The sequence below is a fragment of the Pempheris klunzingeri genome, chromosome 10 (genome assembly GCF_042242105.1).
Source record: "Pempheris klunzingeri isolate RE-2024b chromosome 10, fPemKlu1.hap1, whole genome shotgun sequence".
NCBI classification, from domain to species: domain Eukaryota; kingdom Metazoa; phylum Chordata; class Actinopteri; order Acropomatiformes; family Pempheridae; genus Pempheris; species Pempheris klunzingeri.
Window position 1 is genome coordinate 16,397,065 of NC_092021.1, and position 26,535 is coordinate 16,423,599.

The window sequence follows — 26,535 nt, forward strand, 5'->3', positions numbered from 1 at the left end:
AGTCTGATCCACAGCATCTAGAAGGGGGGGGGGGCATTATTATGAATCACATATCATCCTCCAGTATCTCAAAACATGGATAAAATGTTTTCGTCTTATTATTTCATCACTTCTTATTTGAGAATTTGAGGGTGCTCTGTCCACAGTGAGGTACTGTATGCTGATATGGCTGCTACAACTTTCCCCCGTAAGCATATTTAAAAGTTTACAGGATCCCTCAGAAGACTCATAGAGAACAGTCATACAAGTCTACATTTATCTAACACCAAGTCATTATCCCCAGAGAATTGTATTATTCAAAAATAAGCTATTGACTGTGTGTGTGACAAAGATTTTATTTAGAGTTTCATTTCCATGACGGCCACCTGAGTGAAATATTATAAATAGATAATGAGAATGTGGGGAACACAGATAGAGGACAGCATTTTCTGCTAAAATAGTCCTCCTGAGTTAGAATATACTCACTGGGTCAGACTGAAATAAAAAAAAAAAAAGCACAGTGCAACTCTTATATAACTCGCTCAGACCTCACACCTCACAGCAACACTTCTCCACCGAAGACAAACAGTCTTTGCCGTCCTCAGCCCTGAATCTGAAACACAAGCCGAACACTTGGAGAGTGACGCGCACGTTGTGATGAGCCTGGACGGACAGCACGAGAGGCGCAAATCTGCGCCGAGCCGCTGATATAAACATGTGACCGCTGCGTGGCCGCTCAGTCGCTGCTACACCTGCCCGGATTACGCACGGCGGAGGTCTCTGATCCCACAGCGAGCTGCAGAGAGACGAGGATGGACACCGCGGAGCAAGGTGCTCAGATCCAGCCGCTGCTGCCCACGGTAAAGAGCACCCATCTCTGGGGACGAATATTTACTTTGTAGATGAATATTTCAGGACGCCTCTTTATCCGCACTGTCAGGCTTAATCTGTGTGCTTTGTGTGTTAAGTATGGCACATGTGAGGGGCTGAGTAGTAAACTGTTTAAGATGTTATTAATTATAATTTCTTCAGCGTGCAGATGCAACATGCTGAAGTCAGTGTGACTCCACTGGGGACAGATTTCCTGTGGAGCTGTGAGCAATTGTGGCTCACCTGCAGACCTCTGCTCACTCACTTTATCTAATGTCTACTCATGAGGAGTGATAGCATGGCAGCCTGCAATGTGATGCTGCTGCATAACAGATGAAAAAAATGTATTCAGTGTGTTTTAATGAGTGTTTTAATATTCAGAAGCGTGATGTGAGAGTTACTGGGAACAGGAAACCAGGAGGCGTTCACTTGTTTTCTGTTTCAGTGTGATGCTGTTTTACAGTATGACATGGACACTGTAGGAGTGATTAAGGGATGTTCCATTACTATGTGCTATGCCATTTTAAACAAATCCCCGTGGTGACAGATGTCCCGCTAATATAGTAAATTCAGGCAGAAGTGACCCCGTGTCTTCCCCTTGAAATAAATTGTGACATAGATTGACGTTTATGTAAAATGCCGCACACCTATGATGGGGGTGCTCTTATACATACAGGCTGTACACATGCACTCAGGCAGCATGTATTTTTTTTTTTGTAGAATTGGTTAATCCAATGGATATAAAAGAAAAGAGGAAGTCCTTAGATGGACTTTGCTGATCTTTTTTGCAGGAGATTTATGGTCATTATCCATTTGCTTTTTACACCAAAACTGATTTTTCCATTTAGCCAGAGGGTTTCAGACTCATGGCCTTTTGGCTGAGAGTTTATTCTCTCTGGTGCTACTTTCAGAGCCATGTGGCTTTGGTTCGAAAATGTAAGGTCGCAACCTGACCTTAAAAGTCCCTGAACATTTATGAATCTAAAAATAACCTTTCAGAGTTAATCTTTATCTGATTTGGAGCAAAACGTATTCGAATGTGAAAATTATTAGAGTGGTTAATTAATTCCTGAACGTTGGAACTTTCTAGATCACACTGAATACTGAAATAACGATATACATATATGCATGTGTATATATATACATGTATATGTATATATACATACACTTTATATGTATATTTATCTTTCAGGTCAAATCTTCCTTTGGCTCATCAGCTGGACGTAGAAGTTTGGTGAGTTACATACACTGGATTTTGTCTTCTATCACAACGAGGATCAAAGTTAAAATAAAACACCATATAAACAGTACATTTTTGTTGCATTGGATTAATCGATTGTTCTTAGATTGAATTTTAAATTTTAAAGAATGCAAGCATGGAAGTGAAGGTAAAATGCCAGAGGATTGATATCACTAATGCAGGTGTAAAAAAAAAAACAAAAAAAAAAAAACACAGGTGTTCTTTAGGTCCACGGACAAATGAGGCAAAGAAAGAGGTTGGACTTGTACTTTGCTATGTGATCAATAAATACCAAGGCACACTGCTTTGAAAAGTTAAAAAGCTTGTAATCAATGGGATTAAGCACCTACGCTGTTGGCTGGATCGACTGGTAGCCGACACTAACCTTGATCCATCTGCTCAGCCTATTGATTAAGGGCTTTTTAAATTTTCACAAAACAGGGTCTTGGCATTTTTTTGGTTATGACTTATTGATCACATAGCAAAGAGCAAGCTTAAGAATACAAGTAAAAAGACTGCTGCAGAAACTCCCCACGGAGTGAACAAGTTGACATGACAAGCTTCCATACTTTACTTTTCATACTTGTAAAGAGAAAAGAGAGGAGGCACGGTGCGAGGCAGCAGCGATGATGTCAGCTATAATCTGATGGTGAGAGAGTCTGTCGGCAAGATGCTCAGCCACAAATTACAGTTGTTTGACACAACAGAAGGGCATCAGCATCTACCAGGCATGGTGTAAAGCAGGGCAGCAGGAGTTTGCACCTCAGAACTCAACTTTTAGACTGAGCAGCACTGTGTCTAAACTAATCATATAGCAGGGGATACAGAGGGGAAAGCTCATGCATTCGGAGAACTTGGAGACTCCTTGGTTCTTGACATATCAGGTAGGTCAACACCTGATCTTCATCTTCACTGTTGTAACCTTATGGCTAATACGCTCACTGGTTTATTGATGTAAAGTGCCTCTTTGATTTAGGAAATTTTGCTGTGTTATGTGGTTCATAGAGAGGAAGGTGCGTTTTACAGGACAAAATGTTTGGGGTATTTTAGGGATCCCGCTCTGTAAGCGTCCAAAATGAGTGCGAAATCCTGGCAAAAACGCAAAAGAGCTTTTTCTTGTTGACCACAGAATGCAGACATTAAGTCTGCCAAAATGAGGGCTCAAAGCTGTAAAACACCTTAAATAGCAGCTCTGAAAAAGTAAATCTATTACTAATGTGTGCTCTTACAGGATGTTGAAGTTTATAGCAGAAACATTTAAGGATTACAGTGCACATGAAAGCCTGTGCAGTTAATGATATTGCTGCCACTGATGGTTCCAAAATTGCCACAGCCATCTGTAGGGATCAGATCCAAATATGTGCCACATCCTGTGATATCACTTCTGCTGTGAGTTTGCCAGTCCTTTAACATGATTTTCCTAGTAAGTAGATGATTATTAGTCCACAAAACAGCAGTGGGGTGTAGTTTTGCCTGAGGAGAAATTGGATCACTGTAACTGAACTTTTCCTTGGATTCCCGTTTTTCCTTAGAACCAAATTTGTCTTGAAAATTGAGTTCATTGATCTGATCTTGCACTGGTTAGTAGACCAAACTGTCATGGGCATGTATTAAAATCCTAACATCTCAACTTTTGGAATTGGTCCAGTAGATTGTCTCTGCTGGCAGCTAAGAATGGACAGCAAATGAGCTACAGTGGTTGTAATGTAATCCTTTGGAGCAATTGTGCCAGATCAAAATATGTCTGGTAAAAGTGCTCGTTTTTTTTTTTTTTTAAACTGACACACTCAGTTTGTCATGTGTCTGATGACATTATGCAAAGGATCCCTACAGTGAGAGACCTGTATGGTCCTTTTAGTTTAACCAGAAACAGCTGAAACATCACTTGGTACAAAGACACCAGACTCCATTGACAAAAACAGTAATTTTACACAGTGGTACACCACCCAAAGCCCATTTGTCGTTTGTTCTTGGCTGTAGGCGGGAACAATCTGCTGGACCAATTCTAAAACTTTATGTATCTACCAGTCATTTTGAACACAAAATATGTAAAACTATGACCAGGTCTAAAAATACCAGACAAATGGTAAAACAGTAACCTATCAAACAGCTTTGTCAATACAGAACCACCAAGGCATTTGCTCGAATTGGACCTCTGTTTTCTGTGGGCCTGATGGGAAATATGTGGGTAAAATATATGAGGAGGTAATGGTCCTCCTGAGAGCAGAATATATCGTGAAGGTGCTACAAATTAGTGTTTTCAGAATTGGTTACAAAAAGTATCCACAGTTTAGTCCACAGTGACTTCTGTTGTGCCGTCCACGTGAAGAGTTTTGCAAAAGAGTTTTGATGATATGTGAGCACAGTACACATATAATATATGCTAATGTGGCTGATGTTTCAGCAACAAATGCTTGTAGTTTAATCTGAGCAGGGATGTGGAACTTTGCCCTGTATTCTGGTAGACAGATTATCAACATCAGCCTAGTGGCCTGTCCAGCCCATGTGGCCCTGCAGCTGTGAACAGCAGTGCCCTTCATTATCATAATGCCTCGATGGTCATCTGGTGGTCAAGATGGCTCAGGGAAAAGCTGATATCCGGCAAGCTTTCAGGATAAAAATACCTACAGTAATAAGTGCTTTGAATCTGTTTGTGTTTTCCAGGAGGCAGGGTTGATCTGGCAGAACTCTCTCCAGCAGTCAAGGCAGCTGCATGTTTGTTTTGCTTTCTCACTCCCAGCTGTTGCTGCCTGGATTTACAGTAAATTACAGTGTTGAATTAATTCTGCTCTTAAGTCCACACTATTGGTGTACTAATCAACACCAGCACAGTGCCAAGCTCCTATAAATAATCACGTCTTAGTGTCAACTTTGGTCAACATTTGCTGTTTTCAAATGTTCTTTATAAATAAACTGACTTGACTTGAGATGCAACTGCAGAGTTGGTACGCTGAATTTGATATTTGCACAGTATTGCTGAATGTAATGTTTCTGTTTTCAACATATCAGCATTCCAGGGAAGGAGTCAGAGGTTTTGTGACTATTTGAAGCTCCCACCTGCAGCTTGAGTGTCAGCTTCTCTCTTTTCTCCCCTCAGCTCTCTCTCTTCATGGAAGGACCTGCTCTTCTGCTCTCCTCTCCTCACACTCTGTACCAGCTGCCTGTCTCTTTCAGTTTCCTCTCCTGTAAAAAAAAAACAACCTTTTCAGTTACACCTCTACGGAGATTGTATAATTTGGTAATGTGTCTGCAAGCACATTTGGCATGATACTTTACACAACACCATTTTCTATTCAGGAATTCATTACCAGCTTTTGATAATAGCATGATTAATGTTTACAGAAAACTGGGTTAGCCCACACAGTATATGCCAGGAGAACAGGATCAAATATAAAACTAGAGGGGCACCCGAAGAGCGCAGATCTCTGCCAAGGCAAGTAGTTGCTTGTTCATGAGTCGGATCTGGATCTGCTCCAAAGTTTAATGGGGTCTTCTTTGGCCCGTGCTACACGCTTCCACTAAGTTTCATGAAAATCTGCCAGTATTTTTTCAACAATCGTGCCGACAGACACAGTCAAGTAAGCAGCGTAGAAAACACAACATCCTTTACATAATTATTCCATAAAATAATTATTCTTTGGTGTATTTTTTTTTCATTTTCATCTCGGGGGTTGTAAACAGCAGCAACAAGACGGCGTTGACAATATGGTCTATTTTACTCTAAATGAGACCATAATACAAAAACAAAAAAACATAATTCTGTATTGAAAAAGACATGAAACTAATGATTGGGACCATAAACTCATCAGGAAAGTGTTAATTGTGGTAATAAATCAAGTGAGAAGTAGAGTCACTTTCTCATTGACTTCCATGCAATCTGACTTCTTTTTGGAGCCCATAAAGTCGCCCTGTGCTTGCCATTAGAAAGAATGCAGGTTTAAGGCATTTCCTCATTGACATTACAAACTCAACTCATTACATGTATGTCACATAAATGCAAAATGCTGCCCATGCAGATCTGATCAGCTCTACTAACGAGAATAAGTCGTTTTTATCATTTCGTCACTAACTGAATTACTTCTTAAAAGGAATATCATTGCATTTCCTGTGTCCAGCCTCCTCAAGCCAACTTTTTGCCCACTAGTCTTAAAAGGTACTATGTGAAATTTTCAGAGACTCCATGTCACTAATGACACCAGTGGCCGTTAAAGGTGTAGTCATCGATTCTGGGGGAAAGATTGTTGATGCCGAGTTCCAGTTTCAGCAATGTTTCCCTAAAGGGAGCTGTGGTGCTTTAGAGTTGCAAAGGCGACTACACTAACAACTGCTGACCCCCCATTCCTTCTTTTTCAATTATTACTCTTCCAACCTTCCTCTCTGTTGTCTCTTTCTTGACAATGCAATTTGCATGTTAGCTGCTCCCATTAGCTGCTTCGTGTGAGCTGCTCCACCCCCCCTTTTAGTGAAAGGGCACCAGAGCCCCTTAAAGGGTCTAATGAGCACGAACGCCATCTGCTGTTGATTGGCTGGACTAGCTTTGTCAGGGTCACTTGGCTTGTTCCCCATTTATGGAGCTGGGCGTGCGTTTTGCTGCCTTTAAATGGAACTCGTGAGCTCATGGTTATAGCATGGGAAGTCGTGTTCATGATATGCTTGGCATATATACAGTGGCTGCGCTGTGAGAACACTACTGCTAGGCAACATGGCCGCCAAATCGCTGTCACTATGTAGAAGCTACAAGGGCTAACAATTAAGCTAGCTAGCAAATGGCAAACATAACATTGATGCAGGAAATAAACATTTTCCTCAAACATAAAATTACCAAGAAAAGTCGATATGACTAAAATTATAATGTATTAACTTTCTGTCCACTGAATAATCAACTTCCATGGTCTCACCCATTCTGAAAACATTAACAACACATCACAACTAATGAACTAGGAGCTTGGGGGGCGTTCATATGAACTCCTAAAGTGAACAGACCCCATTTGAGGGCACCATATGAACACTAGACTTTGTTTCCGCAAACACCTAGAACGAACGTTTGATCGTGAGGAGATATTTGCTGAATCTGACAAATAAATGTACTGGATTAGGATTGCTGACTACACCTTTAAGTGAACTGTAATCAGCAACCTAGAACATTGGCTCCATGACACTAACTAGCTTGCTGTTTGCAGATTACCTCTTAAAATACGATGCAAGTAATGCCAGATCCATGCCATGCAGCTACAGCTAAAATGGATACAATTTATCATAATACATAAGTTAGTATCATGGATCACATTAGCTTGTTTACGTTTGTTTTCTCCAAATGTTGGTCACATTCCTGTTTAGCTAGATGGGCTTCAGCAGAGACATTTTTTTTTGTGCGTATGTGGACTTTGGGTTGCACTTTGTGTTGCGGTTAACATTACCAAGCTAACATTAGCTAGTGTTGCACACATAGAAATGGATGTAGCTTCCGGATTTGAAAACTGAAGCAAAGGCACAAGTGCTTTAAACCTCCATTATTTCTAGTAGCCAACAGGGGGCGACTCCACTGGCCCCAATAAGTCCAAATGTATGGAAGTCTATGAGAAATGAGCCTACTTTCCTAAGGAGTTCATGGTCTCAGTCTCTAGTTTCAAGTCTCCTTAAAAACATCATTACGTTTATTTAGTAAATTATGGTCCCATTTAGAGTAAAATTGACGATAAAAAAAGGTTGTGCTTTTGCGCGGGAGTGACGTCAGGTTTGGCTCCAAAAAAACAAGATGGCGACGCCCGTTAACCCAAACTTTTACATTTACGCGGAAAAAACCGTTGCACAGATGAGTCCACAGGCTATTGTAGGCGATAGAGAGAGTCTGGAAGGGCTCATTTTAAAGTTACAAGGGAAAAGACTTGTACTTCTAAAAGACTAAAGAAGGTCAGTCTGGTACCTGTACGGCTGGTTAACACCCCCACCTCCGTCTCACCTGAGCTGTCCGTCTCGGTTGTTGAAGCTTGGTTTCCAGTGAGGTATGGTCCAGTCTCCAGTCCGGACTCACCGGGTTTCACCCACCGATAAGTACCGGTGGGTGTTTTTCTACCCACCTGTCTCATGTGGGCAGGAGTGAGCCCTAAAAGCGAAAACGACTCCGCACTAGCGTTACTTGTACAGGTGAAGCAAAGGTGGGATTTAAGCTTTATCCAAAGTGTTTCCAAACGGTGCTTTTCAGTGTTACTGGAGAAAAGGCTTAAACAGCTATGGCCTGGCTAATTTGGTAAATGTGCGTCTGGTCAGCCTCCCCGCAGCGCACAGCCGCGTCCCTCTGGGACCGTCTCACCCGCAGAGGAAGCGGCAAATGGGGCTATTGTCATTAAACAAGCTCTAATAAACCCACCCAGTGCTGCCCGCCCACTCCAGCCGCTGACAGACGAAGCTAACTAGCAATTAGCGCTAGCTGTGGTAGGAGGTGTATAATGCCGACGGTTTCCTTCGCAGAGACCTTTAATCCCTGATTACGGACACCTCACAGGCCATTTCACCACTTTTACCATAGTGGCTTTCCAAAAATATGGCCATTAATTTATATTTTCTTGCAAACCTTTGGCCCCGCTATTAGCCGGAAAGCTAACGGTATGCTAGCAAGGTTCAAAGTCAACAACACTGCATAAGATCGACCAACAGCATGTTTAACAACAAGACTAGCTAGCTAAGCAGCCATGTCACTCCTTCTAAATCAACGTGGATATTTTCACGAACAAACGACTGGCCATGTATAACATTGCTGTGATTGGAGCCTGAAGAAATGTGTTCAATGTGGGACTCTACTACAGGACTGTAGATAAATTGCCAGGGTTTTAGCAAATATATGCATGTGCATGTGTGTATATATTTTGTATTTTTTCTACATTTGGTTTTGTTTTTATATTTGTTATATCCCCCTTTCTGTCTCCTCTGTTGCTGTAACAAGTAAATTTCCCCTGTGTGGGATAAATAAAGTCTCTCTTATCTTATATATATATTTATTGCCCACTAACATCCTTCCAGATTTTCCCAATAATTCTCTGCTTTTTTCACTCTGCTCCACAGCATTAATTTCACAGGTTGTGAGTGTGTTTGTTTAGTTCTCATACAAACTAAAGAAGCACAGAGGTGGACAAAGACCTCACACTGGCTGACAGTAGCCTCTTTTTGTTCCTCTCCAGACTGGTTACGGCACTTTTGCGCAGCCTGGTGCCTCCATTAGTGTGCCTATTCACGGTTTGAGGCTGCACAATTTAGCTGTGAATGTTCACGCCGAGTTGTGATAGTGCGTTGGTGTTCAGATCCAGAATTCATTATGTTGAAAAGCTCCACAACTTTAATGAATCACACAGTTTTTATAAAAGACATAAAGGTTCTTCTAGTTTTTAATTCTTGCTTGCACCGAAAATGAAAAATTATGCTTTCTGTTGGTTTTGCAGAGTCCCTCTTACCACCTACTCCCTCTCATCACAAGTAGGCTATTACATAAGCAGGCCGGTTTTCACACCACAGAATGCTGCTCCTCTAATCAAATAGATCCACGTCCTTTGAGCCATGTCCTGCTGCATGTCGCTTGTTGAGCTGTCAAAAAATCTAACGGTCGTGGTTAACTGCTAATTAACTTTCGCCACATGTGGAACAGGTGTCCAGTACTTATGAGGGCTTTATCAGCCTGGTGGTTCTGTAGGACAGGAGGGTCCATGGGAATATGCTCACTTAGCCATAATGACATTTTAGCGGTCATTCAGTGTTCTCTCTTGTAATCTGACAAAAGCTCTGCGCTGAGGATTATGTTTGTTTTCTGTCTCTGCCATATTTTAATGTGTGTTGCTTGTTAAAAAACACTGTAAATGTGGTTTGGATAGACTCCACGTGTATTAGTCTTACTAGCATGCCATTTGCAATGAGAATTACTGACATAATAGCAAAGCTGATGATCATAAGACAGTTTAATTTATTTGAAATATACCCTGACGAATTGTTTTATCCCTCTCCTCCAATTACAAGCAAGTGTAAAGTATTGTTACTGGATAGGTGTGGATGGCAGAGGTAAATCAGTGATTACAATTTAAACAGCAAAACGGGCAGTTAAGAAGAAGATTAGCTTACTCTGCCTTACTTTTTGTAAATTAAGCGAAGCAGTGATTCACCTTTTGAGCTCTGGTGCCAATAACAAAGTAATACAGGTCAGTGCAATGGAAGCTCCTTGGACAGAAGTAAAACTTTAATTGTTGGTGGGTAATTTAATGTTCTCATTATGAAAAGCTTAATGTTTGGATTAAGATGATACTTTATTCTTCATGATGAGACGTGCAATTAGTATCCTTGGTAACCGCACTGTTCGTTTGGATAATGTGTTTGTTCACAATGCCCTCAACTGTGAGCAAATGCTTTATTTCAAGCTGCGTTCAGGATACATTAGTATGATAGAAGATGTGCTGTTTAATGCTCCTCATTCAGCTTGTTGATAAGATACAGTGTGACTTTGATCTTTGATCTTGAATAATGTTATAATTTTGAATTTGTGTCTTGAATGTGTGTGCGTCCATGTGTCCAACAGAGGAACGATGACGAGGCTGTGTTGGACAGAGGAGGACTGCGATGCCAACAGGGAACCAACTTTGAGCAGGAAGATCTTGAAGGTACCAGGACAGACACTGAACATATCGGGAAAACAAAAAGCTCCAAGCAGTGAAAGGCTGCTGCAGCTAAATCCGCCTACTCTGTCCTTACAGCTGCTGCTTTCCTATTGACAGCTTTTTCATAGTTAAAAGATAAGAGCAGAGTGGGAGGTAGAAACTGTGGGTGAGTGAAGTTTGCATCAGTAATTTCAAAATCCCTGAAAAACTGACAATAATCGGGTAACTAAAGGCCAGCAGCTTTCCCCATCTGTATCTGCCGGCACAGATAACAATGCACAGCTTTTCAATCTTAGCTTGTCAGTGAAATTAAAAGGCTTCAGGCTTTTGATTAACTAAGTGGGAATATGTTGGCTATAGTTAAGAAACAACCATTTGTGTTACACTTAGTTTTAAGGGAATCACAACCCGCTATGGTGATTTATCAAACATTGCCATAGTGCAGATAGCCTGTATGTGTAGTATGACATTGTAAGTGTAGGCGCTCGTGCATGACTATCGTGTGTGGGTGTGCTTATCCTATTGCTTTCTTTAGTTTGAAAACAACTGGTGATAGGATATGAGATGACCCTTTATTTAAGGATTTCATTTCAGAGCTTTCCAGAGCTTTAAGGCTCTGCACAGTAGTTAATTGGACCAGTGTTAGGCTCCTCTTTGCACTTCCTTTCAGTCATTCTGGACAGCAGTGTATGTACGTACTGGGTCGTCTGTATCTTCTTGTCATACTGCAGTGAGTTGAGTGGGCTGATTTACAAATGCAAACAGTCTCTCTCTCTCTCTCTCTCTCTCTCTCTCTCTCTCTTTCTCTCATGCAATCATGCAATCACACAACACATGGGCAGAAGTACAAAGTTGTGCAAGGCATTTAAAAAATGGTTAAATGAAACAAGAACAGTGGATACAAGAATAATCCCCTCATTATTAGATAATTGCAACATTACATTTTACACATCATGTATTTGAACTGTACATTTCCACTTGTAGCCATATGTGTCATGCAGTATGCTTTCATGCATTGCCTACATGGACAGGATACTAGATACTTTACATGCAGTACTATAATCTCACTATATCACACTGAAATTTTATGCTATACAAATTGTCATTAACATTTTGTATATTTGTGTGTCAGATTACGTAGCCCCAGTATGGCACAACTTTTTCGTGACCCTGCTGACAAAAAACACAATTTAGACAGATTTAAAAAAAAATCAAAGTTGACATTTTACACAATAGTCAAACATTTATTTGCATGGAGCCAAAAGAGATGATTCATACATAACTGGCTACATGATGTTCATGAAGGTGGTGATTATTGTGGCTTATCACTTTCTGTTTAATTTTTTTTTTTAAAAAGGGAAAGTAAGCCAAAATAAAGTATCTTCTCACTAAACATTTCAAGGATGTGCTGAAACATTAAAGATCCTCAGGAATCATCTTTTCCAATGACAATTTTGTTGTCTCATTAAACAGGATCAAACCTGACTGACCCTTCAATAACCTTATCTTTATGTTGGCAAGGTAATTCTGATAATGTTTCAGTGTACAGCTGTAACAGGTAGTATTAACTTGATGCTCAGTGTCACATGGTACATTGTGTTGCAGCAATAAGCATTAGATTATCACATGTTATCTGTGAGGCACCCATGATGAATAATATAACACTTAATGGAATAGCACAAAGAGGCAGTGCTAAACCATGATCAGTGAAATCATGATGATTATATGTAAAGCTTCTAGAAACACACACACACACACACACACACACACACACACAGTCGATCCTCCTCTAACTGCTGTGAGATGTGTCCCCAGGCCACAGGACTCTTTACATTGGGGTCCACGTCCCCTTGGGCAGTACCAGGCACCGTAGCCATCGAAGGCACCGTCACCATGGAAACAAGCACAGGAAGAGGAGGAACCAGTCCCTCACCTTGGTGGAGGGTAGAGAGTCTCCAGTTTATGGTACTGCACTCAATCAATGTGCATGCATTATAGCATAGGAAAAAACATATTCATGCTGTTGTGCCTTATATCTCACTAACTTGATACTTGGTATGACCATTTGAGTTTGAACCACTCAGTTCAGTTCCTTTTGTCCCCAGACACTCCCTCCCAGAGAGTGCAGTTCCTGCTGGGCACTGAGGATGATGATGAAGAACATATTCCTCATGACCTCTTCACAGAGATGGATGAAATCTGTGTGAAGGATGGGGAGGATCCTGAGTGGAAAGAAAGTGCCAGGTACTGTTAGGGCGTTAACGCACCATCTACACACATCATGACCTACATGCCATTGCTGAAAGCTCTGATTGAATGGACCAGTCGTGCCCATGATCCCACTTATACTGATGAGAGATGTAGCTGTATGTCTAATGTTTGTGTTTGCATTACGTTAAGTAATTATAGTTCATCGTTGTAATTGCAAGGGGAATTGACTGTTTGTTGCCTTATTTATTTGATGATTATTCACGTTAAGATGTTGACTTTGTCATATGAATTATGGTCTTCGGAGAGAGAAAGAGATCTTGAAGCTCAATGTGAGGAGAGAGGGACGCAGAATGAATGAGTGTTGTTATTGCGGCTAGAACAGATGGCCGGCCAGTTTGCCGTCAGCTGGCCTCTCCTGACTGGAACTCAAACTCCTGTTACAGGTGGCTGAAGTTTGAGGAGGATGTTGAGGACGGAGGAGAGCGATGGAGTAAACCCTACGTAGCCACTCTGTCTCTACACAGCCTGTTTGAGCTGCGAAGCTGCATTATCAACAGCACCGTGCTGCTCGACATGAAGGCTAACACCATTGAGGAGGTTGCAGGTAACTTCTGCAATGAGACAGTTTGTCAACCTATGACCTCTGAACTCAGATAATATTGTCTTGGTGACTATCATGTTTTGTAATCCTCCTTACTAGGTAAACTAGCTTTGGCTTATTTCTCAATTCAGGTACCAAGGAGGAAAATGTGTTACATCTGTTACATCTTAAAGCTTCTTTCATTTGTTTGATGCACTGTTACTCATTCTGTGCACTAAATTCAAGTCGGACTGGACAAAAGTCTCAGCTAGAGTCCTGAAACATGAATCCAAATTGCCTGTCTGTGTCTACATTAGATATGGTCTTGGACCACCAGGAGTTATACTCACCACTGGGAGATGAGCTCAGAAAGAAAGTACGTGAAACACTGCTAAAACGGCACCATCACCAGAACCAGAAGAAGCTGGCTAATCGCCTGCCCATCGTGCGCTCCATTGCTGACATTGGTCGACGGTCATCGGACCACCACCTGGATAAGAATGGTGAGAACAGAGTCAGTAGTGTTTAAACGTGGTTACTTTGTAAATGTGCAATATTTGTATGTGTCTTACAAGCATATGGTCTTAACTTGAGTATGTTCCCATCTTCTCTTCATTCCTGTTTCTGTCCACCACCCACCATCTGCCCACCCACCTGCCACAGCCCCACCGAAGTCAACAGGTGCTGCTTTATACAGTACACCCTTGCCCCTATTTTAGCTTATACTTAGCTAACATATTGTAGAGGGGAGTATTTCCATGATTTGTGTTAATATTGGAAACTCAAAATAGTTGCTTTTGTTTGGTTGAAGTGGTTAAAAGTTAGTTAGTTAAAAGGAAGATTGAAAAACAACATTCAAAATTACATTCTATAAATATGAACATTTGTGTGCTGTTGATTTTCACAGTACAATAACTATTTGGTTGAATTCTGGGCTAAATTTAGTCCGGGACAGGCTTCTAATTGGAAATATTACTTGCCTACATCATTGCCAACCACATTTTATAAGTTTCAGGTTTGCCAACAATCCCCATGACAAAATTAGTTACCCAGAACGCACCAAACTGTTTAACCTTTTTTTTTTACTCGAAATCTTGGTGGCACATTGTGAGCAATTTAATTTCACTGGTGTAGCATTTTGATGCTAATTTCAAGGAAACATTCTCCGATAAGCTCCACTTCATGCTTTGTGAGCGTATTAAACACTATAATTATTGTTAATTTTTGACACTGCTGTTATGTGAATATAGACGTTGGGCAGCTTGGCAGTAATCATGTTAACATGAGCCTGGGTTTTTTGAGACAACAACAGTGATAAAAATGTGGGTGGATCTAAACACAACACCGGTAAAAGCTGGCCTCCATGATCTGTGTGTGATCCTCACTCTTGTTGTCCTTTTTAGAAATATTCTGTACACTGGGTCAGTCACATCATATTTAGTGAAAAATCAGGTGCTGAATTTCTGAAATGTTGAGAGATTTTTGAAAATTCACTCCTAATTCTCCTTTCTGGATTATCCAGGTCAGATGTCGGCCTCCCAGTCTCACTTAGCAGCTCCAGACGGGAAAGGGGATGCTAGCAGAGAGAACAGTTCTGTGGACTTCAGCAAGGTATAGTACGCACACTGTCTTTCTCAAGTTATGTCCATAATGTCTGAAAACTTGTACTTAACTTGTGTTTTTTTTTCATTTCATACTACGTTATACTTCCTCAACAGATTTCAGAGGGAAATACTTTTACTCCATTGTGTTATTAGTTAATCTGCAGAATTACATCAGCATCACATAAAGTATGATGATTGTGATAGATAGAATACAAAATGTAAAAATTTAGCTCCACTTAACAATAAAATGCTGCATACACATCAATGCATCAGAAAAAATAATTGAATAATGCAATATATCATAGCACTCACAGGGACCATTTTTCTGCTTGATAATACAGTAATTTTTCTACAAGAATGATTTGTAGTTAATAATAAAAACATCAGGAATCGTGGCCTTTTACTTCTAATTAAGTATATTTGTATGTGTTCATACTTGTGAAGGGGCTAGCCACAGGGACTGATTGCACTTTTATAAGAGAGTACTTCAAAATATGTCATATGTGATGAATGTTATTTAATTGTATACCTCGAACAATGTACAGGGGATATTTTTAATGGAGAGGTCGTCTAGTAAGGATTAGTAGGATTATAACTACATTGAGTATGATAACCACATGACCGCCACACACAGTAAAGACAAAGATAAAATCCTTGTTGAAACCTTTTGCATTATGTATATGAGTTTAACCTTTTGTTCTGGTCAGTATTTGAACCATTTCATGTATTTTGTCCTTTTCCCTGAAGCATTTATATAATGTGCTCTGCTTATATGGAAATACCAAATCATCCACAGTAGCCTTTTTCTGATACATACAACCTGTTGCAACTTGCTTATTTATGAACAACATGGCTGTAATCAAATTCTCCTTTTTTATTCAGCCTGTTATTATTTACTTGATGCATTAAGCAAAATAATCAGTGGTTGTGTCTCAGTGGTAGAATGGGTCGACCACCGATCAGCTGATGGTTCGATTCAGGGCTTCTCCAGTCCGCATGTCCTTGGGCAAGGCACTGAACCCCACATTGCTCCTGAAGCACAGCTTTGGTGTATGCGTGACTAGTAGAATATAGAAGTAAAGTCTATTTACTATATTTACTGTGAGACTTCAACACAGCACTGTCAGTGTTATTGTAATTCATGACCTATCAATATATCAAAAATACTCCTGCTGCACTTGAACCATATGAACTCTATGAAGGAACAAACAACACTCTAGTGAACGCTTGTCAACTACACGAAATGATCTAAAAAAAAAATAAAAATCAACACCTTCAATATTTAAAATTTGTCTGTGCGTTGCAGTTCCACTGCATCAAAGAGTGGAAAGCAGATATAGCTACTGTAAGAGGATCAGTTTCACAGTAGGGGCCAGCTTTTATACGCTTTTAGGCATTATACTCGGTGGAAATGAAAGATACCCCGTTATTATGAATTATTATGCAACAGGTCAAACTAGCATCTATATCTGATTAATCTTTTGTAATGTTTTCTTTTAACAGATGTGTAACTTATTTGAATGGAACGTCATATGACACGCAAAGCCTGGACAGCTGGACCATATTTCAACTAGAACCCAGTCAGACCATTTAATTTGGGGTTTAATGTGAAGATAAATATTCAAAATAATAATTTATTTATAGAATGCTCTTTCAAGCGGCTTAGACGATCAGCTAACTAGAAAGAGAGTGAAGCCCTTGTGTATAGGATAGTCTAAACACTGTGCTTTGTGTCATCTTTCAGATAGACCTTCATTTCATGAAGAAGATCCCGGCAGGGGGCGAGGCGTGTAACGTGTTAGTGGGAGAGCTGGAATTTCTGAACAAACCCGTGGTGGCGTTTGTCCGCCTTTCACCGGCGGTCCTGCTCAGTGGGGTGGCTGAAGTCCCCATCGCCACAAGGTTACTGCAGGCTGATTCAACTAAACCAGCTCAGCTTCTGCTATAAATATATCTTATTTACCTTGTTGAACCCTGTGTTACATTTGGTAAATATCCGTCTAAGTTGGTTCTGATTCAGATTTGATTTGACAGTGCATTAAAAAATATCCGTTTTTGCCTTTAGGTTTCTTTTTATTCTTTTAGGGCCCTTGGGTAGAGGGCCTCAGTATCATGAGATTGGAAGGTCCATTGCAACACTTATGACCGATGAGGTAAGAATTCACTAAATTCACTTATTACCGTGTTAGCATCCTGTAGGGTTTATTTATTTTATTAATGTTTTGAAGAGGTGGGCTGGTTTGAATGTCAACCAGATGTCATACTCGTATTTTCTGCAGGCACTTGCATAAATTCACAGTCCAGCAGAACTCAACAAATTCCTGAAGTGATGGAACATTTCTCAGCATGAAGCGCAGCTCAGAGCCTTTATGACATGCTTTTGGCGATTAGTCAGCCCTCATGTCCTTCTTTTTGTCTGGGATTTAGGCTGCCATCATCGCTGAGGAAAAGATGGGCTTTGACAAAGTCCAAACTAGTACTACTAGGGAGTCTTTGGAATGAGTAAAACTGATGAAGAATCGTGTGTCACAGCACTGTTGTTTCCTAGTGGGCAGGTCCTACCTTTGAATATCTTGGCCTTGGTTCTGCACAGGTTTATATAGGGTTAAGTTAGGCCAAAGACATAACTGTGATTGTGCCTGTCTGTTCAATGAAAAGGGAGAAATTCCCGCATTTAAATATTAATGTGTCTGCAAAGTACGTAAAAATATATAATGTAAATCAAAAATATGTATGAATCTGGAATGCCAAAGCGGCGAGGCTTGCACACACAGTGCAGCATGTCACGAGCGCTGTCTTGATTAAGCTTCAATATTTTGTTTCCAGGTTTTCCATGATGTTGCCTATAAAGCTAAAGACCGCAATGATCTGATTGCTGGGATTGATGAATTTCTAGATCAAGTGACAGTCCTTCCTCCAGGAGAGTGGGACCCATCCATTCGGATAGAGCCACCAAAGAATGTACCCTCTCAGGTTAGTAGGACTTTGTTTAGCTGGCCGCCTTACTTGTTCTCCTTTAGCTGTCTATGACATGTGACTCTTCAGAATCTGTGCTTGAAAAGGAAGCTAACTGCTGTGGATTGTTTATTAAAACAGGAGAAGAGGAAGAAATGTAACCTTTTACCCAACGGATTAGTAGAGGGTGAGGAGGAAGAGGAGGAAGGTGGTCACGGGGGTCCAGAACTGCAGCGTACTGGAAGGTGGGGAATTACAAAGCAAAAGAGCGTGCAGTTTATATAGAGGTGAACAAATGTTATTTTGGATAAGTGCCTCAGTGTGGATACGCAGTGCTGTGGCAGTGCAGCATGCAGCCTACTCACTATGCTCACTACTTTGCTGCAGAGAATTTATTTACAGTTGGACTGCACAGCCTCCACAGCTTCATACTACAGTACAATCATTTTGCTGTGTTTTGTAGTAACATATGAGGAGAAGAATTTAGAGGGAGCCGGCAGTGAAGTAAAATACTATATGGGATTTTGTGCTTCTGCAAAATATGTTAATGTATGTCATGTATCTAATAGAAAGTATAGTAATTCTGGCATAGGTTACCAAATAATGCATGTGGAAGAATTTTATGTAAATAAATTGAAATATGTTTCTGTAAAATTATTTTTATAACATTAAGCCAGTAAACTTAGAAATATCACTTTTCTACTACGTGTGCACTGTAGTGCTGATCAACTATTTCTGGGTAAACTTGGTCTGTAGTTGTAGTCATAAAGTGGTTTCCATAGAAACATCCTGCTGTGAAATCTCTATTTGCAGCTAGACTTTTCTATCATAGGTGCATTTCACACTAAGCTACACTCAAGAGTTGAACATCGGCAAGGAGGCAATGGAGCAAAAGCAAGTTAGGGGAAAAAAATACGTAGCACATTTTTTTAAAGAATAAAGCCGTCAAAGTGAAAATTGATTTATATTGCTGTTTCAAAAAAAAATGGAAATGGAAATTTCATATATGAATAAATAACATGACTGAGAAATTTCTTTTTATATTTCCAGGTGGTTCGGTGGACTCTTTCTAGACATCAAGCGCAAGGCACCCCACTACCTGTCTGACTACACTGATGCTATTAGTTTACAGTGTGTGGCCTCCTTCCTGTTCCTCTACTGTGCCTGCATGTCCCCTGTCATCACCTTTGGAGGACTACTGGGCGAGGCAACAGAAGGACGCATTGTAAATCACGTGCCCTTTCCTCTAAATGTTCACAGCACCCTGCCGAGACTAGCTGCACTCTGCTGTGCACTGTGCTAGACATTCACTACAGTAAAACAGTTTTAGTTTACTAAGCTTAAGATTTTTAAGTTAACTCCACCAATAATCTCTCTGTCCTGTCCCATTTTCCAGAGTGCAATTGAGTCGCTGTTCGGAGCCTCGCTAACTGGAATAGCCTATTCTCTGTTTGCCGGGCAGCCCCTTACCATTCTGGGCAGCACAGGGCCAGTGCTTGTCTTTGAAAAGATCTTGTTCAAATTCTGCAAGTAGGTTTTCTTTTCTTTTCACTGTGCACATAAATAATATCACTAAATGATCATGTCATTACATTGCTTGATGTTTATTGGCTTGCTGTGAGGAGTTGCCAGTGAATTTTCTGATTGCATGGACAAAAAAATCATTTAATTCCATTGTAATAATGACTTCTTCCTATCCACCAGTGCAGTAAGCAGTCAATATATGATGTGGTTTGACCTTAATTATGTCCCACAGTGATTTTTTTCCCCCTTTTATCTCCTCACAGGGAGTATGGCTTGTCCTATCTGTCACTGAGAACCTGCATTGGCTTGTGGACGGCTTTCCTCTGTATCTTCCTGGTGGCTACAGATGCCAGTTCCCTCGTTTGTTACATCACGCGCTTTACAGAGGAAGCCTTCGCCTCGCTCATCTGCATCATCTTCATCTATGAGGCCTTGGAGAAACTTATCCACCTGGGAGTGCACTATCCCTTCAACAAGAACAACAACCTGGATAAGCTCACCATGTACTCGTATGTGGACGCTAATTCTCACACAATATACTGTTTAAAGTTGTGAAAAATCTGTGAAAAGAGTTACTTAGAGATTACTAAATGAAATTCTTGGAGGTACTGTAATCCCTGACAGATGAGGGATTATTTAGTCACCCAGATGTTCATGTGCTTCCACAGATGTTCATGTGTTGAGCCTTCTGACCCCACCAATGGCACCCTGAAGTATTGGGAGATCAACAACATCACTGCCTCAGAAATTTACTGGGAAGCACTGGAGGTCAAGGTACTACCCACGCTGACTTGGTCTAAAAAAAAGTAGGGAAAAAAACAATTGAAAATGGAGTTTTATAAACACACAACATCAGGAATTACTAGAGCTACACAAAGACAGACTGAAAAGATTACATTTAGGTTGTCCACCTTAAAGTGGCATGCTCTCCCAGATGGAGGAGGCCGAATAGAGGAGATTAAGGTTATGTGGGCTGGATTATATTGGATTACTCATTGCAAATCACTGTAAAAGCACATTTCAGTCAAGTTTTTTGTGGACATGGATGCTCATAAACCCTGTTTGTGGAAATCTAGTGTCCACCAGCAACGTTGCATTGCTAATCAAGATAACTATGAATATTTCTGCCTTCTACCTGTTGCAGGACTGCATTGAAAAGAAAGGGGAGTTTGTGGGCAGCGCCTGCGGCCCTCATGGGCCCTACGTCCCTGATGTCCTCTTCTGGTGTGCCATTCTCTTCTTTTCCACCGTCTTCCTGTCTGCCTTCCTCAAGGAGTTCAGGTTCAGCAATTATTTTCCCACAAAGGTATTCTTCTTCACACATTATCACTACATTATAATGCAGTATGATCCAAGCATGAACACAAAGCACCCAAAGCTGCTAAACGTGGTCCTGGTTATGTAGCACAGTGCAGTGGCTCACTCTAGTGGTCAAATATAGGTACTGCATAATAGAAACAGTAATACAAGAAGTCCAGTATCCTGTATCCCTTCCATTTTGCGTTTGCATTGGGTAAAATAAATTAAACTGAATGACTTTGGGGTATTTAAAAATCATTTTTACATGCTTTCCTCTCTGTCAGGTGAGGGCGCTCATCAGTGACTTTGCTGTTTTCTTCGCAATCCTTACAATGGTCTTGATCGACTACAGTTTAGGGATCCCTTCTCCCAAACTAAAGGTTCCCAGTGTTTTCAAGGTGAGCTAGTTCACAAAAGAAACTGATTGCCAAATTGTATTAACACATCGCTAAATCATATCATCATTTTCAACAAGCCACTAATTGTGTCTAACCAAGAAAACTCACACTGTTTTTTAATCAGCCAACCAGAGATGATAGAGGTTGGCTCATTAGCCCACTGGGACCCAACCCCTGGTGGACCGCAGTCATTACGGTAGTCCCAGCTCTGCTTTGTACCATCCTCATCTTCATGGACCAGCAGATCACAGCTGTCATCATCAATAGGAAGGAACACAAACTCAAGGTACTTTCCTGTCCTTGGTTTGATCTCTGGTTACACACTGCATTAGTGAGACGGCTTGAGTAGCATCTCGTTGATTTGAATTCAGCATGTCTTAAAGTGCGTCAAAATTGTTCAAATTCAACCTATTTACACTGGTGCTTTGCCCCATCAGAAAGGCTGTGGGTACCACCTGGACCTGTTCATGGTGGGGGTGATGCTTGGTGTTTGCTCTATAATGGGCTTGCCCTGGTTCGTAGCAGCCACCGTCCTCTCCATCACCCACGTCAACAGCCTGAAGCTTGAGTCAGAGTGCTCAGCTCCCGGGGAGCAGCCCAAGTTCCTCGGCATCAGAGAGCAACGCATTACTGGGCTCATGATCTTCACCCTAATGGGCTGCTCTGTCTTCATGACATCCGTGCTGAAGGTGGGGTTATTCTCCCAGCATTATTTAGTGTTACACAAAATTGTTGTATACATTTCTCAGTGCTTCATCCTGAAGATAAATAATATTTCTTAGTTAATTATTGAGCATTATTGGTCTGCTAAAACAGACCAGTTACTGACATTACACCTTTATTGTTCTTCAGTTCATTCCTATGCCTGTGCTCTATGGAGTTTTCCTTTATATGGGAGCATCTTCCCTCCGAGGCATTCAGGTAAAATGATTTCACTGTATTTAATGTGTCTTTTTTTCCCACATTGTACCGTATCGCTGCATAAGGACACACAAGGATACAACACTTGCGTCATATTTCATTCAATATGCCTTACACTACAGTCGTACATTTTTTTATCACATTGATTTTCTAAAATCTTTCTGTCTTTCACAAGGCATGAAAACAGTGGTCTGCACTCCCAAAATTAAAATGAATTTCGGTTGTAAATATGAAACTTTTTTTTTTTAGATTATCTGCATGGCTGAGATTAGACAGACAGTTGGTCAGTAATTAAGTTTTAATTCGTAGACACTCCCTTGGATAATCTGTGTAGACTGTTAATTCTCACCAAGCCATGATAGGGAATCGCCTCCACGTTGTCTGGCTGCCCAGATAAAAAGTGTTAATTGGCCACCAGTGTGTTCCAAGCATCCCAGCACAGAACACCTGACTGTTTCCTAATTGCCCTGTTTACTTCCTTTTTTCTTCACTTTGAAGTACTTGCTATTGTTGGTTTTGAAAATTATATTTAAATCTTTTGGAAAAAAAGACCTTTATTGCACAGGTGTCCTTCAGTGCCTGACAGGAGTTCCAGCTTGTTGTAGCTACACATTCAGCAGACACAGAGCAACTTTAAGCTTGATAGATGTCGGACTTTGTCCAGTAGCTGGTCGGTAACATTATCTGTTTGCTGTTTTGCTGTTTGATGCTGGGCAGACAGTACATCATAGGTCCGTGAGAGCTTTCTTGTTTAGGCTGCTGAAATGATGACCATAAAGATGCTAAAAAGCTGCAAAGCTGCAGAGTTGGATGGTTATTCACTGCGGATTTGTCACATTTTGAAACCGTTTTACCTTAAATGTGCATAGTTTATTGTAACTGTACTGTAAAGGCGCATTTTGAAGATAGGTAAGATAACTTTGTGGCTCTAATCAATATTTCTCAAAATAACAATGAAAAACAATCAAGTTACCATGTGAAAGGGCTCACTCAGTGTTAAACCTACAGAGAATAATCACCTGATTCCACAGCTCATTTCGCTTCCCAGAGCTTTATAGCAAGCTTCAGCACACTGTTTTGCTGTCCAAACCACAGCTTTAATTCTTGGTTCACTCTCACCACTCTTGGTTAACTTTCATTGTGTAGTTTTTGACTGCAGCAAGCAGCTTTTCTCAGTGAAAAAGCTCTAAAAACCCACTGTACACTGCCTGCCTAATACCAAACAAAAGACCTGCAGAACAGAGCGGAGAATTAAGCAGCTAAAGACCCAGAGAATTTTCCACAGGAGTTAGTAGAGACCAAAAGTAGAGCAAAACGAGGATGAATATTGGACTCATATATGTCAGGTGAACACAAACACAACTCCAAATGAATAATAATGTTCCTCTGTAACTTCTGAGTGTGTAAATAATAAATGCCGTGTACACAACTTGTTTCTGCTGACCCCAAGTGGCCAAAAAAGAGATTTAGGTTTAAGAATTGTTTATCATTTATCCCCTCCAGTTCTTTGACCGCCTGACACTGTTCGGTATGCCGGCAAAGCACCAGCCAGACTTCATCTATCTACGACATGTACCCCTGAGGAAGGTGCACCTCTTCACCATCATCCAGCTCAGCTGTTTGATTCTGCTGTGGGTCATCAAGACCTCCAAGGCTGCCATCGTCTTTCCCATGATGGTGTGTAAACAGTCCGTCAATTATACCGTCTTCAGGACCATTACACAGGCAGCATACCTTTCACCACACACCTGATAAGTGTTAAGAGGGCTCAGTGTATAAGTCCGTGTGGGTTACTGGGATCATGTGGACACAACAGATCTACACTGTGATTAATGCAGGTGGTGTGGGATTGACAAAATAATGTAAGCACTATTAAAATCAGTCAGTTTGGTCAGTCTCAGCTCTGTGGGTATGTTTCGTCTTGAGGCAGCAAGGCCTCTTTAACAGAGCAGTTTCTCAGTTTGTTATCTTGATTTTTCCAGATGTTTCCTTTTACATTATAAGCACTTTTGCAGGTTTGCTTGAGGCACATTTTTTTGGCCTCCTTGGATTTTTGTTACTTCTTTACTTGCTTTTTGCTACCTTCCATCATGTTTAACCCTCCCAAAGTAACACATGGAACTTAGAGATAATATCATACTGTATCAATTACATCTTGTGTTGTCTAAAAAAGTTTTGCTGCAGTGGATGTGGAAGTTGTTTAAAGTCACATGTTCCATACAGTTTCTTCTTCCTGTCAGCCAGTGATTCTCAAAGTGTATTTTTTAATCATCTGCAGCCCATTTCAATACTTTTAGCTGCCTGCATTATAATACACCACTCAGCTACTGCGTCAAACTGAGGATGACAGCATGTAGAAAGCTAGAAAGTTGCACGTATTAATTATGGTCACGGTAACTACATTCTGTCATCAGTGCTAGTGCTGTTAGCTTAAGTTAGCGATGGATATTGGGATTGAGCCAGACAGAGAAGTTATGTTGATTGTGACTCATCACTACAATTACTATTAATAGTACTACTCATACTACTAGTACTACTAATAATAATAATATGTGTCACTGTGATATATGATAACTTCCTGTAACTTCCAGGTGTGAAAGTCTCTCTTTCTCTCTATTACCAGGCAAGTTGTCTGGCATCTTAATGTTTAACAAATTAAGGACTGATTTTGCAGTTATTTTATTTTACGTGCGCCTCAGTCATACGATGACTTTCTAAATCGGCACTCTGTCATCAAACTTTGAGAAGCCCTGCTCCACATGATGCTACCGAAAGAACATGGAAGTCTTCTTTTTGCTTACTCCACCACTACCATTAGTGTGTGCTTACCATTAATTTAAATCCTTCAGTGCACAGTGGTAGTGGGAAGTGTTGTCTTGTGAAGTATTGTTAAGTCTGCTGTTGTTGTGTTGTCATGTCTACCGTCTGACTGTCAGTGCTGTCAGTTTCCCCCCTGGGGACAATAAAGTCTAATAATAATAATAATAATAATAGCATGCTTCTTCATGAGGACGCAAAATTTTTTCACAGTTTTGATTTTGTGTGTCAACTCTGCAGGTCTTGGCTCTGGTGTTCATCAGGAAGCTCATGGACTGTTTTTTTACCAAGAGAGAGCTGAGCTGGCTGGATGACCTCATGCCAGAGAGCAAGAAGAAGAAGCTCGAGGATGATGAAGCGGTGCTGTTGCCTTCTTGAATAGATAACAACTATTTGCTGTTTCATCACAACGTGCACGCGATTTCATTAATATTCACATGCATTTAAACTGTATTTTATTTAACCTTTAGGAAGAAGAGCAGAGTATACTGGCAGAGGAAGAGGCAGGGGTACAACTGCCATTAGAAGGGTACAAGTAAGTTGTAATAACAATTAACTGTTTTTTCTAAATCTACATATTAAAGTATTGCATGAAGATGAAGATTGTTACCTGGCTTCTGTTTCCACAGAGGAATACCCATCATCAATATTACAGATGAAATGTCAAAAGGCTCTTTTGGAAATACTTGGCATGCTAACAGTTAAGACATGTGAGAATAAAGGCCTCATAACGTTACGGTAAGAGTTTTCACATTGTTGAATATACAGCATGCTTACTCATAGCTTAGAGAAAAGAGAGAAAAAAATATTCAAAAAGTTCATCACAAATTACAAAAGCAGCATCCTTTTGACTCAGATACCGAAAACTTCAAAAACTATAAGAGGAAAAATTAAACTCTATAGTACCTTAAATATCAGTGATAACTGGTTCTACACAATGTGTGGGCACTAATTATCAAAGGTTAAACATTTCAATAAGGAAATGTGCTACATAAGTATTTATTATTAAGGATCAAGAGCCAGGCTAGCTGTTTCCCCCTGTTTCCAGTCTTTATGCTAAGCTATGCTAACCAGCTGCTGGCTGTAACTTCAAATTCATGAGAGGGGTGTTGTTCTTCTCAAAGAGTAATAACATTTACAGAAATAAATGTGACGGATATCCACTGGTGGAAAGAAACAAAGTGCAGCCCTACAATTTTGATTTACTTGTAGTTAAATGTGCTTTTACACCAAGACATTTCACAGGGTATTCATGTATTTTTCTCCACTATACTACACAAATTTCTTTTGAATAAATTCTTTCATTCTTAAAACATGACTTAGTTATTTAATGTAACGTGTACAGTATATGATAATATGATGCCCCTGAAATTGGCCATTCTGCATAACTTCTTCTTCTACACTTAGTATTTATGCTTAGTATATATCTACTAATTATACATCTGTCTTTTCTTTCCAGATGCTAACAGCTCATTACAGCACTCACAGCATTTCACAACACCGG

At 40.4% G+C, this 26,535-nt stretch overlaps 1 protein-coding gene across 1 annotated transcript; it reads left to right on the top strand.

Annotated features, from left to right (window-relative positions):
• Positions 1–791: 791 nt before the first annotated feature.
• Positions 792–25,736, top strand: slc4a10b (solute carrier family 4 member 10b). Its single transcript, XM_070837899.1, has 25 exons — positions 792–839; positions 2,042–2,083; positions 10,644–10,725; positions 12,538–12,687; positions 12,828–12,966; positions 13,377–13,537; positions 13,831–14,016; positions 15,036–15,124; positions 16,862–17,019; positions 17,183–17,270; positions 17,944–18,090; positions 18,214–18,317; positions 19,123–19,297; positions 19,469–19,602; positions 19,860–20,105; positions 20,265–20,370; positions 20,741–20,902; positions 21,180–21,293; positions 21,418–21,579; positions 21,731–21,982; positions 22,146–22,214; positions 23,718–23,891; positions 25,272–25,391; positions 25,502–25,566; positions 25,661–25,736. The coding sequence occupies exons 1-25, from the start codon at positions 792–794 to the stop codon at positions 25,734–25,736; spliced, it is 3,249 nt and encodes a 1,082-aa protein (XP_070694000.1).
• The last annotated feature ends 799 nt before the right edge of the window (positions 25,737–26,535 follow it).

Bases quoted from the DNA above. Each gene is read 5' to 3' on its own strand.
- slc4a10b (XM_070837899.1), top strand. From the start codon at position 792: ATGGACACCGCGGAGCAAGGTGCTCAGATCCAGCCGCTGCTGCCCACG. The intron at 15,125-16,861 runs GTATAGTACGCA...GTCATCTTTCAG, and splicing joins GTTCTGTGGACTTCAGCAAG to ATAGACCTTCATTTCATGAA. The intron at 19,298-19,468 runs GTAAATCACGTG...CCCATTTTCCAG, and splicing joins AGGCAACAGAAGGACGCATT to AGTGCAATTGAGTCGCTGTT.